The sequence below is a fragment of the Marmota marmota genome, unplaced genomic scaffold (assembly GCF_001458135.2).
Source record: "Marmota marmota marmota unplaced genomic scaffold, marMar, whole genome shotgun sequence".
NCBI lineage: Eukaryota > Metazoa > Chordata > Mammalia > Rodentia > Sciuridae > Marmota > Marmota marmota.
In genome coordinates, this window is record NW_025999931.1 from 1,111,037 (window position 1) to 1,123,087 (window position 12,051).

A 12,051-nucleotide genomic window follows, 5' to 3' on the forward strand; every position below is an offset into this window, starting at 1 on the left:
ATCCCCAGGTAACCTAATTTTTTTTGACAGTAGGCAATGCTCTGCAACTGTAGTACAAAAATAAAAACTTAATAGCACAGCTATGTTAGACTTGTTTATTGAGATAATGCCTTTAACTTTAGTTTTTATATATATTACCTAATAAAGTAAAAGATAAACATTGATAGTTTAGCATGGAAGTTTACGATTCAGTAACTTAATTATACATTCTTCTTGGAGTATAAATTCAGACAAATTTTGGGTTGTAGAGATTCAAAATAGTTGAATATATTATATAATATTTATTTTTGATTGCTATTTCAGAATTTATATCACACCATGAGGTTGCCTTTACAAATTGCTCTTTTTGAAATCATGATTCAATGATTAAGAAAATGTCCATCTTTGTCATATTAAATGCTTGCTAAAAAGAAAAATATAACTGTACATAGAGAATTTAAAATCATTTGACAGGAATGACAATTTCTATGAGGTTGCTAAGAATGAATGAGAACCAAATCTAGATGAATACTCTGACCTCCATCCCTATATTCATGTGTCAATAAGCAAGAAGGTAAACTTCTCTGTGTCTAATCACTAAAATAAGGGGATAGTGATTGTTTTCTTCAGTGGGAAGTGATTAAAAATCATTATTATGTATAAAGTACTTTAAATGTGAAAAATCTATTTTGGACATGTAAATGATTTTGGACATGTATAAAAATATTCCATAACAAACAATAATTTGTAACTTTCTTATATAGTAGTTAATAAGAACCTCAGAGATACTATCCCTACAAAGAACAATCATTCTTTTCCTTTAATGAAAAAACATCACCATAGTTTAAACTTACAGTTATTATAAAGCTAGTCATACTTAAAACTCTTTCTCTGCTCAGTATTACTATTTCAATAACATTTTTTGGTTTATTTTTACCACATTATGGTGTTTCAATCAAAAATTCTAATGTATAAATCATCTACTATGACTGTTTAGCCTAAAGCAAGACACTCATTGAATACAGTATAAGAAAAAAGCCATAATTTTGTCAGAAAGATAACACTTGTAAATTCAGGTATTATCTATAGTTAATGGCTTGGTTAGGTATCTAATTGTAACTATCTATAAAAACCAATCAATTGAACAAAAGTTTCAGTCAATTAATACCTGAATAAAATAGTGCTTTTGTTTATGTAGTAATACTAAGTTTATATATCTTTATATTCAAACAAGCTGAACATAGCATCAAAACCCCAATCTCTCAATATACAGGAATTTAACCAAGACTTTTTACTGAACAACCAATTTATTCAGTTAAATGAGTTTAGTAATTGCTGTCTGAGCCAAAATGCTTTTTTTCTCCACATGCAAATCTGGGTCAGCTTCATGTAACATAAGGTCAAATGAATATAGGAATCCTCAAAGTTCAGCACTGCAGAGAAATAGCATGAATAATTTTCCTTCAAAAATGTTAAAAACTGATGTTACCAATCTACCATTGGATTTATTGAAAAATCACAATGTTTTACCCAGGAGACATCTAATTTTCTGCACCACAACTCACTTTAAAAGGCTCCAGTGTAAATTCATTGCAAAATGAATTTCTAGGTAAATAAATAATTTGACCCATGTATGGAATTTTTGAATAGATGCCAATTAAACAGGAGAGAAGAGCTGAAAAAAAATAAATTGTCATTTTAATTTTAAAGTAGTTGATGTTGAGCTATTATCTTTGACAGTAGTTAGAGAGTCGGGTCATTTCTCTATTGAGGGCTCTTAATTTGTGAAAATAGTATCATACTATCAGCACAGGAGAAAACACATCTTTTGAATACTCTAAGGCAAAAAATGTATTATTTTCTCAAGTTTCTGTGAGTGAATAATTGTGTCAAAAAAAGTTTCTACTCTAAAATAGTGCTATTATATAGTTTGCTCAATCCACTGTTTTCTCAATAGACTGAAAACCATTGCACTTTGATAGCAGTCTTACTTCAAAATTCCTTTTGTGGTATTCCTGAAAAATATGAATACTGAGACATTTTACTTCCTACAGGGAAATCCTCTTCCATCATCTTATAATCCTGATGAAGAGTGAAAAGAAGTTGCTTGTTTCTCAAGTTATATATACCTATATATGTTTGTATACAATTATATATAAAATTCTTTAAGATAATTTATATATTTAATATATATATATATATATACACACACACACACACACACACACACACATTGCCTACATAAAAAATAATTTAAGGATAATATGTTTAATATACCTGGAGAATTTAACTGCAATGAGGTCTCTTGAACATGAAATCATGTAGCTGGTTGCAGTGGTACACACCTGTAACACCAGAGCCTTGGGAGGCTGAGGCAGGATGATTGTGAGTTCAAAGCCAGCCTCAGCAATTTAGCGAGTCCCTCAGCAACTCAACTCAGTGAGATCCTGTTTCTAAATAAAATACAAAAAAAGGGCTGGATATGTGGTTCAGGGGTTAAGCATCACTGGGTCAAATACTTGGTACCGGAAAAAAAAAAAAAAAAAGAGGAATGCAATCCTGCAATAATGTAGGCATGCATAAGTACATGGATTCAAGTTTAAAGAAAAATAAACACAATAAAATTTTACTAAAATCTAATATTTAAAAAAAATTAAAGAAACTAAGTGTTAAAATACTTACATATTTACTGGAATACCATGAACTATTATCAATAATATTGTAAACATTGACAACATGAACATTTAATGAACTATAATGTTATCAGAAAAAAAAATAATTTTTTAAACATTACAGTTAACATTATCACTTGCTATATAATAACAGGGAGGCATCATTTAATCTCAATGCCTTTACTTTTTAGGGTCTAAGTTTTAGATGGAAGAAGACCATCACTAGTCTGTGGCTATCTGGGCCTACAGATACCTAACGTGAAAAAATCCACAGAATTTACAGTTATTGAATGAATTAATTTGGGAGTATTGCGACTATGGGTAATTATTTTTTTTCTTTGATTTAACTTTTATTGTTTTATAGACTTCACAGGATGTGCTACTTTTGTAATAAGAAAATTCCCTTTCAAAAAAAATTAATACAATTAAATGTAAAATAAGATTTGGAATGTATTTAGTTTTTATTTTATTTTTTTTTTACCAAGATTTAATGTACATTTATTCTTAACACGTGGAACATATAGTATAAAGATTTCATACTGAATAAATGATATTCATGAAGCCAAAAAAGGAAAAAAAGGAGGAATTTACATCAAGTTTTAGCTGCATTGTTGAAATACAAATATGCAGATTTTATCACTGAAAAAATATCAATTGTGTTTCTTCATCAGGAATTTCAACTGAACCTAGAACTTTTTCACACCTCGATTAGAAAGAAAACAAAACAAAACAAAAACCCAGAAAAAAATAAACTATAAGTTGATTGGCTGCTGAGACAGCAAGGACTTTTTACAGAGACCTGTACAGCATCACACCAAGAGGGGTGATGTCTGGCAAGAGATTAAATAGCTGTGTCTCGCTTTGTGCAGGTCACCAACTTGTTAACTCGTCATACTATAAAGGGGTAGCTGGGAGAGGGACCAAACTGTGGGGATCCAAGGGTATGTGCAATGTACAAAGTCATATATATACACACGTGGCAGCGCAGTCGCTGCAGCTAAAGGTTAAAACCAGTTCTAAGAGGTGATCTCAGGGTTATTCATACAATCAAGGAGGAGAGAAAGAGGTCAGGGTGTTGTAGGTTCACACATGATACTTTGGGGGAAAAGCCTTTTTTTTTTTCTCCTCAACGTTTAACTAAAAACATTTTTAAAAACTACAGCTTGCTGCTGACCCAGCGTCTTCTCTCGTTTCCATGTGAGACATTATTATTACAGTATGTTTACAGTACCAGGTGTACAGTACAGTACATGAAAGGGTCTACACTCTACTGCACAGGCCTCTCCAGTGAACAGGGTCTGCTCACAACTGCGAACTTCTCGGCTCCTGCGAGATTGTGAATGTACAACGATAAACCACACACAGTTCAGCAGTCACCTTTTTGTCCTTCAGAGTTTTTTTTTTTTTTTGTATTTTTTTCTTTCTTTTCTTCTTCTTTTTTTTTTTACCATTAAAAACAGTTATGAAATGTGGCATCCCGTTGATGCAAGGACCGGGGAAGCCATTTTTAGTTTGTTTTTGGGTTTTTTTTGTTTGTTTTTTTTTTTTCCCCAAACTCACTGTAAACAACAGTAACTTTGGTTAAAATAAAAAAGTCTTCTATGTAGGCAGAGCTTTGTCTTTTCAAATAGGGTGGGGTCCTGAGGGGGAGTAAGGTAAGGACAGGAACAGAAGGGCGTGAGGAGTGGGGTGTGGGGGAGGAAAGAGAAAACAGGAGACTTTTTTCCCAAGGAAGAAGCTGGACAGCACAGGGTAAACTGGATTCTGAGGTGGTTTTGCATAAATAAAGGGCAACAGTCAGTTTCTAAGTTCTCCACACACGCACACACACACGGGGGTGGGGGGTGGGGGGGAGGTGTCCCACGGCTGTCATGACTGGCCAATCAAAAACAGTACATCACAAATGACTTGTGAAACCAATGAGTTCATCAATGGTGACACTGAGATGTCCAACAGCCGCGACTCATACAGAGTGAACTCGGAGTGGTTCTCGTCCACCTTGGCCAGGGCAAGCAGCGCACGAGCAGCCCGCCGCATCATGTCCACACTAGTTGGCTCAAAGGGTGGGTTCTGCATGTGGAGGAGGCTGACCTGGCTCTGTTGGAATTGCGTGGCAGCAAGGCTGTCCTCGAGGAAGCCCAGGAGGTTGCCCATGCTGCCCTTCTGCACTGCAATGGCACGGGCTGCCAGGCTGTCCCCCTGCGCCAGGTTGGCCAGCAGTACCACGGCCATCTCCCGGCACACTGGGTTCTTTCGGTCACTGAGGAAGCGCACCATGGTGCTATACAACTTCTCCAGGCGGCTGAAGGGGGGTGTGGCCAGAATCAGGTCCACATTGTTGTCCTGGATGCTGAGTTTGCTGAGGGTTTCCAAGACCAGTCTCTGGGGGGAGAGGACGGCATTGGGGCCCAGGGTGGAGAAAGGGTCCTGGGCTTCAGCTGAAGGGGAAACTGCCCAGTGTAGGAGTCCGTCCAGGACAGGCAGGCAAATGCTCTCAGGGTATGGGGAGAGGTCCAATTGCCCCGAGATGTTGGCGAGCGTGACCAAGGTATTTTCCCGGAGCATCTCCAAGCAGTCCCACCACCACTCCACTTTGTTGCAGCTCACCCCTTGGTCCTGTTCCTCCTCCTTCTCATAAGTTAGTGGTGCCTGCTTTCGTTCTGGGTGCTTGTGGTGCAGCAGGATCAGCTTGCCCAGGATAAGCAGCAGCCCTGGGTGTTTAGACATCTCAAAATCATTGCCTGGAATAAATGACAGGCTTCGGATGGTATTGGATACACAGACACAGCGCTTGGCAAGGGAATCCTGCCAATCCAGAAGGGTACACAGTGGGGTCTCATCCTTACTGTGGGGTTCATCCTCTAGGATCTTGATGTTCCGGTGGCTCTGTGCTGGGCTAATGCCAAATGGAAATTTGCTGCTTTCCTTGGTGGTTTCTGCACTTTTAGCTCCCTCCTCTGTCAACGTGCTAGATAGAGTAGACAACATGTCATCCATAGTGGCTGTGATCCGTTTTTCTGGAGGGCCATCAGGTGGGGGTCCTTCTTGTTCTGTCGTCCCTGGCACACCCTCTACTGTTATGACATGTTTCCGGGGGGCTGCAGGACAGGGCACAGGAGGCCAGGAAGGCAGCAGCTCTGTCTTGCTCTCAAAGTGGGTCTGGATATGCTCAGTGGTGTCCCCCCCACCAATCCGCCAGTGCAGCAGGCCACTGTCAAACTCCTGTACACGCCCAAGCTTATCTGAGCAGTCCACCACAAACGGGTCATTCTTCTGTACGATCTTTACTGGAAGCTTGTCAAACTTACTGATTAGCTTCTCCTCACAATTCTCTGGAGCTGGCTTGTCCTTGCCTAAAAAGGCCATCTCCTCATCATTTTCAACTGTCTCCTCTTCTTCTTCTTCCTCTAGTTTAGGACCTAGAAGTTCTTCTTCTTCTTCCCCCTCCATGGGGGCTGGACTAGACACATTGCTGAATCTCCCAGGATCCAGAAGTGTTCTCTGTCCTGGGTCACCCACCTCATACTCCTTTAAAATGCCAAAGATCTCAATCAGGCATCGTCGGAAATATTCCACAAGGAGCTCCAGCAACCCTGGGAGCTGACTGAGGTTGAAGGTCATAATGCTGTTGTCATCATATAGCAGGATGTTAATGGTGTCTAATGCCCACGTGCTCTCTGCCAGAAGCCCAGACTTGAGGGACATCATTACCCGCCATGCCTCCGGGGTTCCAATGTCTTTCATTGTGAGCCGCCTTCTCTGCTTCAACACAGGCTGTGTAGCTTCAACAGAGCCAGGTGGGAAGGTGATATCCCGCCGAATCATGGGGGGCTGCACAGGGGCAGGTGCTATGTGGGAGGCAGGTACTGGAGGGCCTGTCTTCTGCATTTTCATCCCAGAGTGCAGGAATGGAGACTTGCTAGGAGAGGTACGGTTCTCCATTGGCCGGGGCAGGGGAGCGGGGCTGGATACCTGAGGAATGTGATTCTGCATGCTTGGTGGGGGCTGGTAGTTAGATGGAGGGGGCCTTGTCATGGTGGGCACAGGGGCAGAGGGACCATACGGAGTCTGGCGTGTGCCATGGGAAGGCCAAGGGCCTTCATGGTTGGCCCTCTGATCCGTGTGCAGCATTTCATCTGTTCGGTTCACACCATGATAAGCAGGACCCTGGGGGGCAGAGCCTGTGCTCTGCCTGTTGGCATAATTATAGGTCATGTCATTACGCCCCTGCCACATGGTGCCTTGCTGAGCAACTTCAGCTGATACCTGTATGGGGCCGCCCATCATTTGCGGTGGCATGTTCTGCTGGGCATTGGAGCCAGGGGGTGCAGAGACTCAGTCTCGGCCAAACTGGAATGGAAATTGGTTCTGGGGGCCGCCTGCTGGTCGGCGCTCAGTAGCAGCAGTGGCAGTAGCAGGATAGGCATTGCCGTACTGGTTGTACACATCTTGCTGAGGGGAAGGCTGGGCAGCTTGTTGCTGGCTGGCAGACTGAGACTGGGCGGGGGGCAACTGCTGCTGTTGAGGCTGCCCCTGCCCAGTGTTGTATGGCACGCTGTACATCTCTCCTTCATGCCGTTTGGCAGGAGGGCCGTATGTGCCATCCATTGGCCGCTTATAATTCTGCTGTTGCTGCTGATACATTGTGGTCTGCTGGCTGGGAAAGGGGCTACCGGAAGGGGTGCCTTGGGTGGAGAACTGATTGCCATAGGAATCATGTCGTTGCTGCTGCTGCTGCTGCTGCTGCTGCTGCTGCGGGGGGTAGCGGCTAGGAGAATACATCCCCGAGTCTGGAGTAGAAGGCATGAGATTGGGCTGGGGGGCCCCAGTGCCCATATTTCCCTCGGGCCCTATTCCAGGCTCCGTCCTCACTCTGTCATAAGGACCTCCATAGGGGTAATGCTGCCGTGGTCCCATAGCCACATTTCCGAGCCCAGGGCCTGCAGCTCGGCTGTAGGGGTCACCCATACCGCCATTGGGGCCCTGCCCTGAGGACATGAAGGGATCACTCCCTGGAGCTTTCCTCATGCTGCCATAAGGATCCTTATTTGGCTCATAGGACATGCGCCCCATCATGTCAGAGGTATTCATACTGGGCTGATACCCAGGGTTTGGATTCATGGAATTCCGTTTCTGGAATGTGGGGTCACTTCCATCAGGAAAGGCATCCTGGATCCCGACTGAATTGCTCCTCATGCCTGGCAAGGGGGGGATCTGACTGTGTGGTGTGGATGCTGGAGTTGGTGGCTTCAGGTCTCCTCCTTCTGCCATGGAACTGCTGGTTGACTGAGGAGTCTGTGGCCCCTGCATAGACCCTGATCCTGCAGGAGAGGGGGGTTGAATCTTGGGCTGGGACTTCTTGGAATCAGCAGCTGCAAAGATGTCTGGGGGAGGATCTTCTCCCCGCTCAATCTTGCATTCAAAGGCATAGAGACACTGGATATACTGCTTTTTCAAGGAGCTGGCAGCACTGCTTGATGTGCCCACATTGAGGTTGGTTGCAAGTTCCTGCCATTTTTTGTTCTTGTTGACCTGAGTCAATCCACCAATCTCCTTCACAGACACATAGAGGCGATAGAGGTCCAGCGGTTTCCTACCCACAGCTGGCAGATTTGTCATGCCCATGGCCTTCTCCTCTGTGAAGGCCAGATAACGGTCCACCCACATCTTCCTCTCAGGCTCACCACCAAGCTCATACAACTTGGTGATCTTCTCATTAGTTGTAGTAGAAGAACTGGACTTCCTGGATTTAGATTCTGTCTTGGGTGTCCCATCTGCCTTATTGTTCATTTTGGTAGCTGGAGGTAACTTGACGTCCCCAAGACCCATCATCTCTGGGCTGGCTGCCATCCCTGCTGAATTGTTGGCCATGGTTCCACCCATGGGATATGGGGGTCCCTAAGGGTTGATCATGCCAGCCATACTATTAATTCCTTGTCCATAGGGAAGGTCCAGTTCCCATCATGCCCCCTTGACTCATATTGGGATAGCCTGGTGGCCTGTTTTGGATAGAGTTGGCAGCAACATGCATGGCAACAGCAGATTCTTGGGTTTTCCGGTTCATGCCCCCTGGTGGGGGACACATCCCTGACCCAACCTGAGGTGGCATATTGGCCATATTTGGGCCATAAGGCCTGTTGCCCATGGAGGCATGACTCATTCTCCCTGGAGGAAGTGTGCCATAAGGTGGGATGCCTGGTTGCCCATGCATCTGACCTCCAGCACCCATGGGGTTCATGCTTCCAGCCATGCCTGCACTGGGATAGTTGGCATTGGGCAAGGCATTGTAGTTTGGCTGCCTGGGGTAGCCTCCTTGTGGGCCATACTGACCCCCTTGGGGACCATAGCTCCCCATGGAATTTTGCTGGTAGGAACCCATGCCTGTGTGCATCTGTCCTCCAGAAGGCTGACGCGGAGATAAGGCCGAGCCGGGCTCGGGGGAACTGTACTGGGGCATCTGGGGGTTCCTCTGCATATAACCTCGATCTTGGGCAATGCTTGATTGGTTCATGGAAGGATGTATGATGCTGTCTGCCTGGCCACTGGGTGGCCGAGGTGGCATCTGGTTGCCTGGCACTGCAGCAGGCGAGAGTGGTCCTGAGCGAGACTGAGCAACACTGGCAGGAGAGCCAACAGGGGACGGGGAGGGGCCTCGGATGCCAGGTAGGTGAGGGGAGGTATGAGGAGAGAAAGGAGACTGAGCTGGATTACTCTGCTCTCCTTGGCTGCTGGAAATCCCTGATGTGCTCACTCCATGACTCAGAGCTCCTTCTGTCCCCATGGGGAGATCATCTATTGAACCAGAGAGATCAGGCAAGCTGGAGGGTCTTGACTGAAGACTCAGGTTCATATCTTCTTGCCCTCCCTTACTGGAGGTCATTGAGGGGGCTGAGGATGCCTGAGACCCAAAAGAATCTTGAGAAAGCTCCTGTGGTGGAGGGAAGCGCTGCTGGGAGTAGGCAGTTTGCTGGGACTGCTGAGACTGGGGCTGAGGATATGCAGCCTGCTGGGAGAGCGTCGAGGATGCTGGCTGCTGAGGTTGCTGCTGCTGGTAGGGAGACTGTGCCTGCGGCTGTGAGTAAGGGGGTTGGCTCTGGGGATGCTGCTGTGTCGTGGACTGCTGGGAAGGGTACGGAGTTGGGGATTGCTGATGTGGAGGCTGAGATGGCTGCTGGGAATATGGAGGCTGAGAGGACTGGAGCTGTGGTGGCTGAGACTGTGGCTGCTGCTGATATGAAGGTTGAGCGTGAGGGGTCTGGGATGGTGGTTGCTGGGAGTAGGGTGGCTGCTGCTGCTGAGGGTGAGGACTTTGCTGGTTATAATATGGAGTCTGGCCCTGTTGACCATATCCACTGGGGCCTTGTTGTCCATAAGGAGGAATCTGCTGTGCATAAGAGAGGCTGCCCATGGCACTCTGCGCCCGGCCCTGCATGGTCATCGGGTACCGCTGCGGAGTCTGGGACCCATATGGCTGCCCTGGGTACCCATGTCCTTGCTGCGGTCCTGAAGGAGGTCCCTGTTGTTGCGAGTATGGGTTAGTCCCGCCATATGGCTGAGGTCTCATCTTGCCCATCTGATCCATTGGACTGGATGGCTGAGGGGTCCGGGCGAGCGGCTGCCCCCCGCCGCCGCTGCTCCCGGGGCTCAGGGGCGCGTGGTGGCTTCTTTGTTGGGCCCCTCCCGAGGCGGCGGCCGCCACCGCAGCAGCAGCAGCAGCCCCCCAGCACTGCGAGGCCATGTCCTCCGGGCCCTTGCCCGCGCCCCCATCCTGGGGCCCGCCACCTTAGTCGCCCCCGGGGTAGCCCTGGTAGCCCCGGGCCGAGCTGGGCGACGTGAGCAGTTGGTTGAGAGTGAGGGTGGCGGTGGGCTGGGGAGTTCCCCCGCCGGCCGCTGAGGGGCCGCCTCCCCCCATGGCCTCGAAGCGCTGCTGAGCTAAGGACGAAGACGACGAGGAGGCGGAGGCGCTGGAGGAGGGAGGCGGCTTGGAGCCGGCGGCCGCCGCCAGAGCCCGGAGTGCCACCTCTCGGGGAGCTCAGCGCGTAGGCCTGGGGGGGCGGGGGGTAGGCGCTGCGGTTGGGGTAGCAGGAGTTGTACTGGTGGTTGGGGAAGCCGTGGTCATGCGAGTTCTGCTGGGGCCCCGCGTAGGGCTCCAGGCCCCCGCCCCCGCCGCTCTGCAGCGCTGCCAGGCCAGGGCTTTGTTGTCCGCCATGTTGTTGGTGGAAGACGGCGGCCGCCGCCGCGGCGACGGCAGACAGGCTCCGGCCATAGGGTTGCCCGAAGCCGTAGGCTGGGGGCGGCAAGCCGGCCGCGGCTGAGGAGGCGCCCCCACCCCGTCGCTGCTGCCGCCGCCGCCGCCGCCGGGCGGCTCCGTGAGGTTATTGTTCAGGGCGGGCCCAGGGCCCGCGTTCCCGTTCGAGTTCTTCAGGTCCGGCTCCGCGCCGGGCCCGCCGCCGCCGCCGCCACCCCCATTGCTCTCGGCCCAGTCCTTCAGCTCCTTTCCCAGCGGCTGCGGCTGCCCCACGGCGGGGCCCTCGCTTTCCTGCCCGGCGGCTGCCTTCATTTCCCCGCGCTCGGCCGCTGCCGCCTCGCCCCCGCCTCCTCCCGCTGCTGCTGCTCGGCTTTCTTCAGCTCCGAGGGCGGCGGCGGCGGGGGCGACCTGCGCGGCCATGATCCCCGCTGTCTCGTCCGCGGAGAGACCCGGCCCTGTCTTCGTCTTCTCCCCACCTCCCACCCCGCCCCGGGGCCGAGTCCCCCCGGGCTGCCCTCCCCACCCGCACGGGCGGGCCTCGCGGGGCTCCGCTGCTGCGCTGCGCTCGCTCCTCTCCCCCCCGCCCCGCCGGCCTAGGCTCAGGGCTGGCGGCGGCGGAGGAGGAGGGAGGAGGCGGCGGAGGCGCCGGCGTGGCTCAGCTGCTCCCGGCTCTGTAGGCTCGGGACCCGGCTCTCCCGGCTCATTGTATTTAGTTTTTAGTAATCAAAAGAAAAAAAAAACTATGGGGCTAAGAAGGGAATATAGCACATGGGTTGAAGGTTTGCATTTTAGAGTTATGCTTTTCTGAGTCTGAATTCTATCTCTGCCTCTCCTACTTAACAAGGAACACAGCTCTCTAGACAATGGTGTTGTAAACCTCAAATACAATAGTGCTTGCAAGGTACTTGGCACTCATAGTTAATTTCAAAGGATAGTTGCTTTTATTATTACCATAAAATCTAATTTTAATAAAATGAACAACCTACAAACTATTAGACATTTCACACTTTGTACTCTTTTTGACAATAAAATATTTCTAAACCTTTAACTCATACTTGGACCTGGGCAAATACTTACTCAAATTTATGTTGTATTTTCCACTTAACATATTATTCTAGGGTAGTGAAAAAGGCAACCAGGTCTCATGGCAAC

The 12,051-nt window shown here is 48.3% G+C and overlaps 2 protein-coding genes across 2 annotated transcripts; both read right to left on the bottom strand.

Moving 5' to 3' along the window:
* Nucleotides 1–3,747: 3,747 nt before the first annotated feature.
* LOC107160128 (AT-rich interactive domain-containing protein 1A-like) lies at nucleotides 3,748–10,658 on the bottom strand. Its single transcript, XM_048800535.1, is given in 2 exon segments — nucleotides 3,748–8,597; nucleotides 8,599–10,658. Coding segments are annotated over 2 exon segments (5,868 nt in total). The 5' UTR covers nucleotides 10,390–10,658; the 3' UTR covers nucleotides 3,748–4,520.
* A 25-nt stretch (nucleotides 10,659–10,683) lies between these two features.
* Nucleotides 10,684–11,598, bottom strand: LOC107160129 (AT-rich interactive domain-containing protein 1A-like). The gene has a single exon (XM_015506787.2). It carries the CDS (start codon nucleotides 11,317–11,319, stop codon nucleotides 10,684–10,686), a length of 636 nt encoding a protein of 211 aa, XP_015362273.1. The 5' UTR covers nucleotides 11,320–11,598.
* Nucleotides 11,599–12,051: the final 453 nt, after the last annotated feature.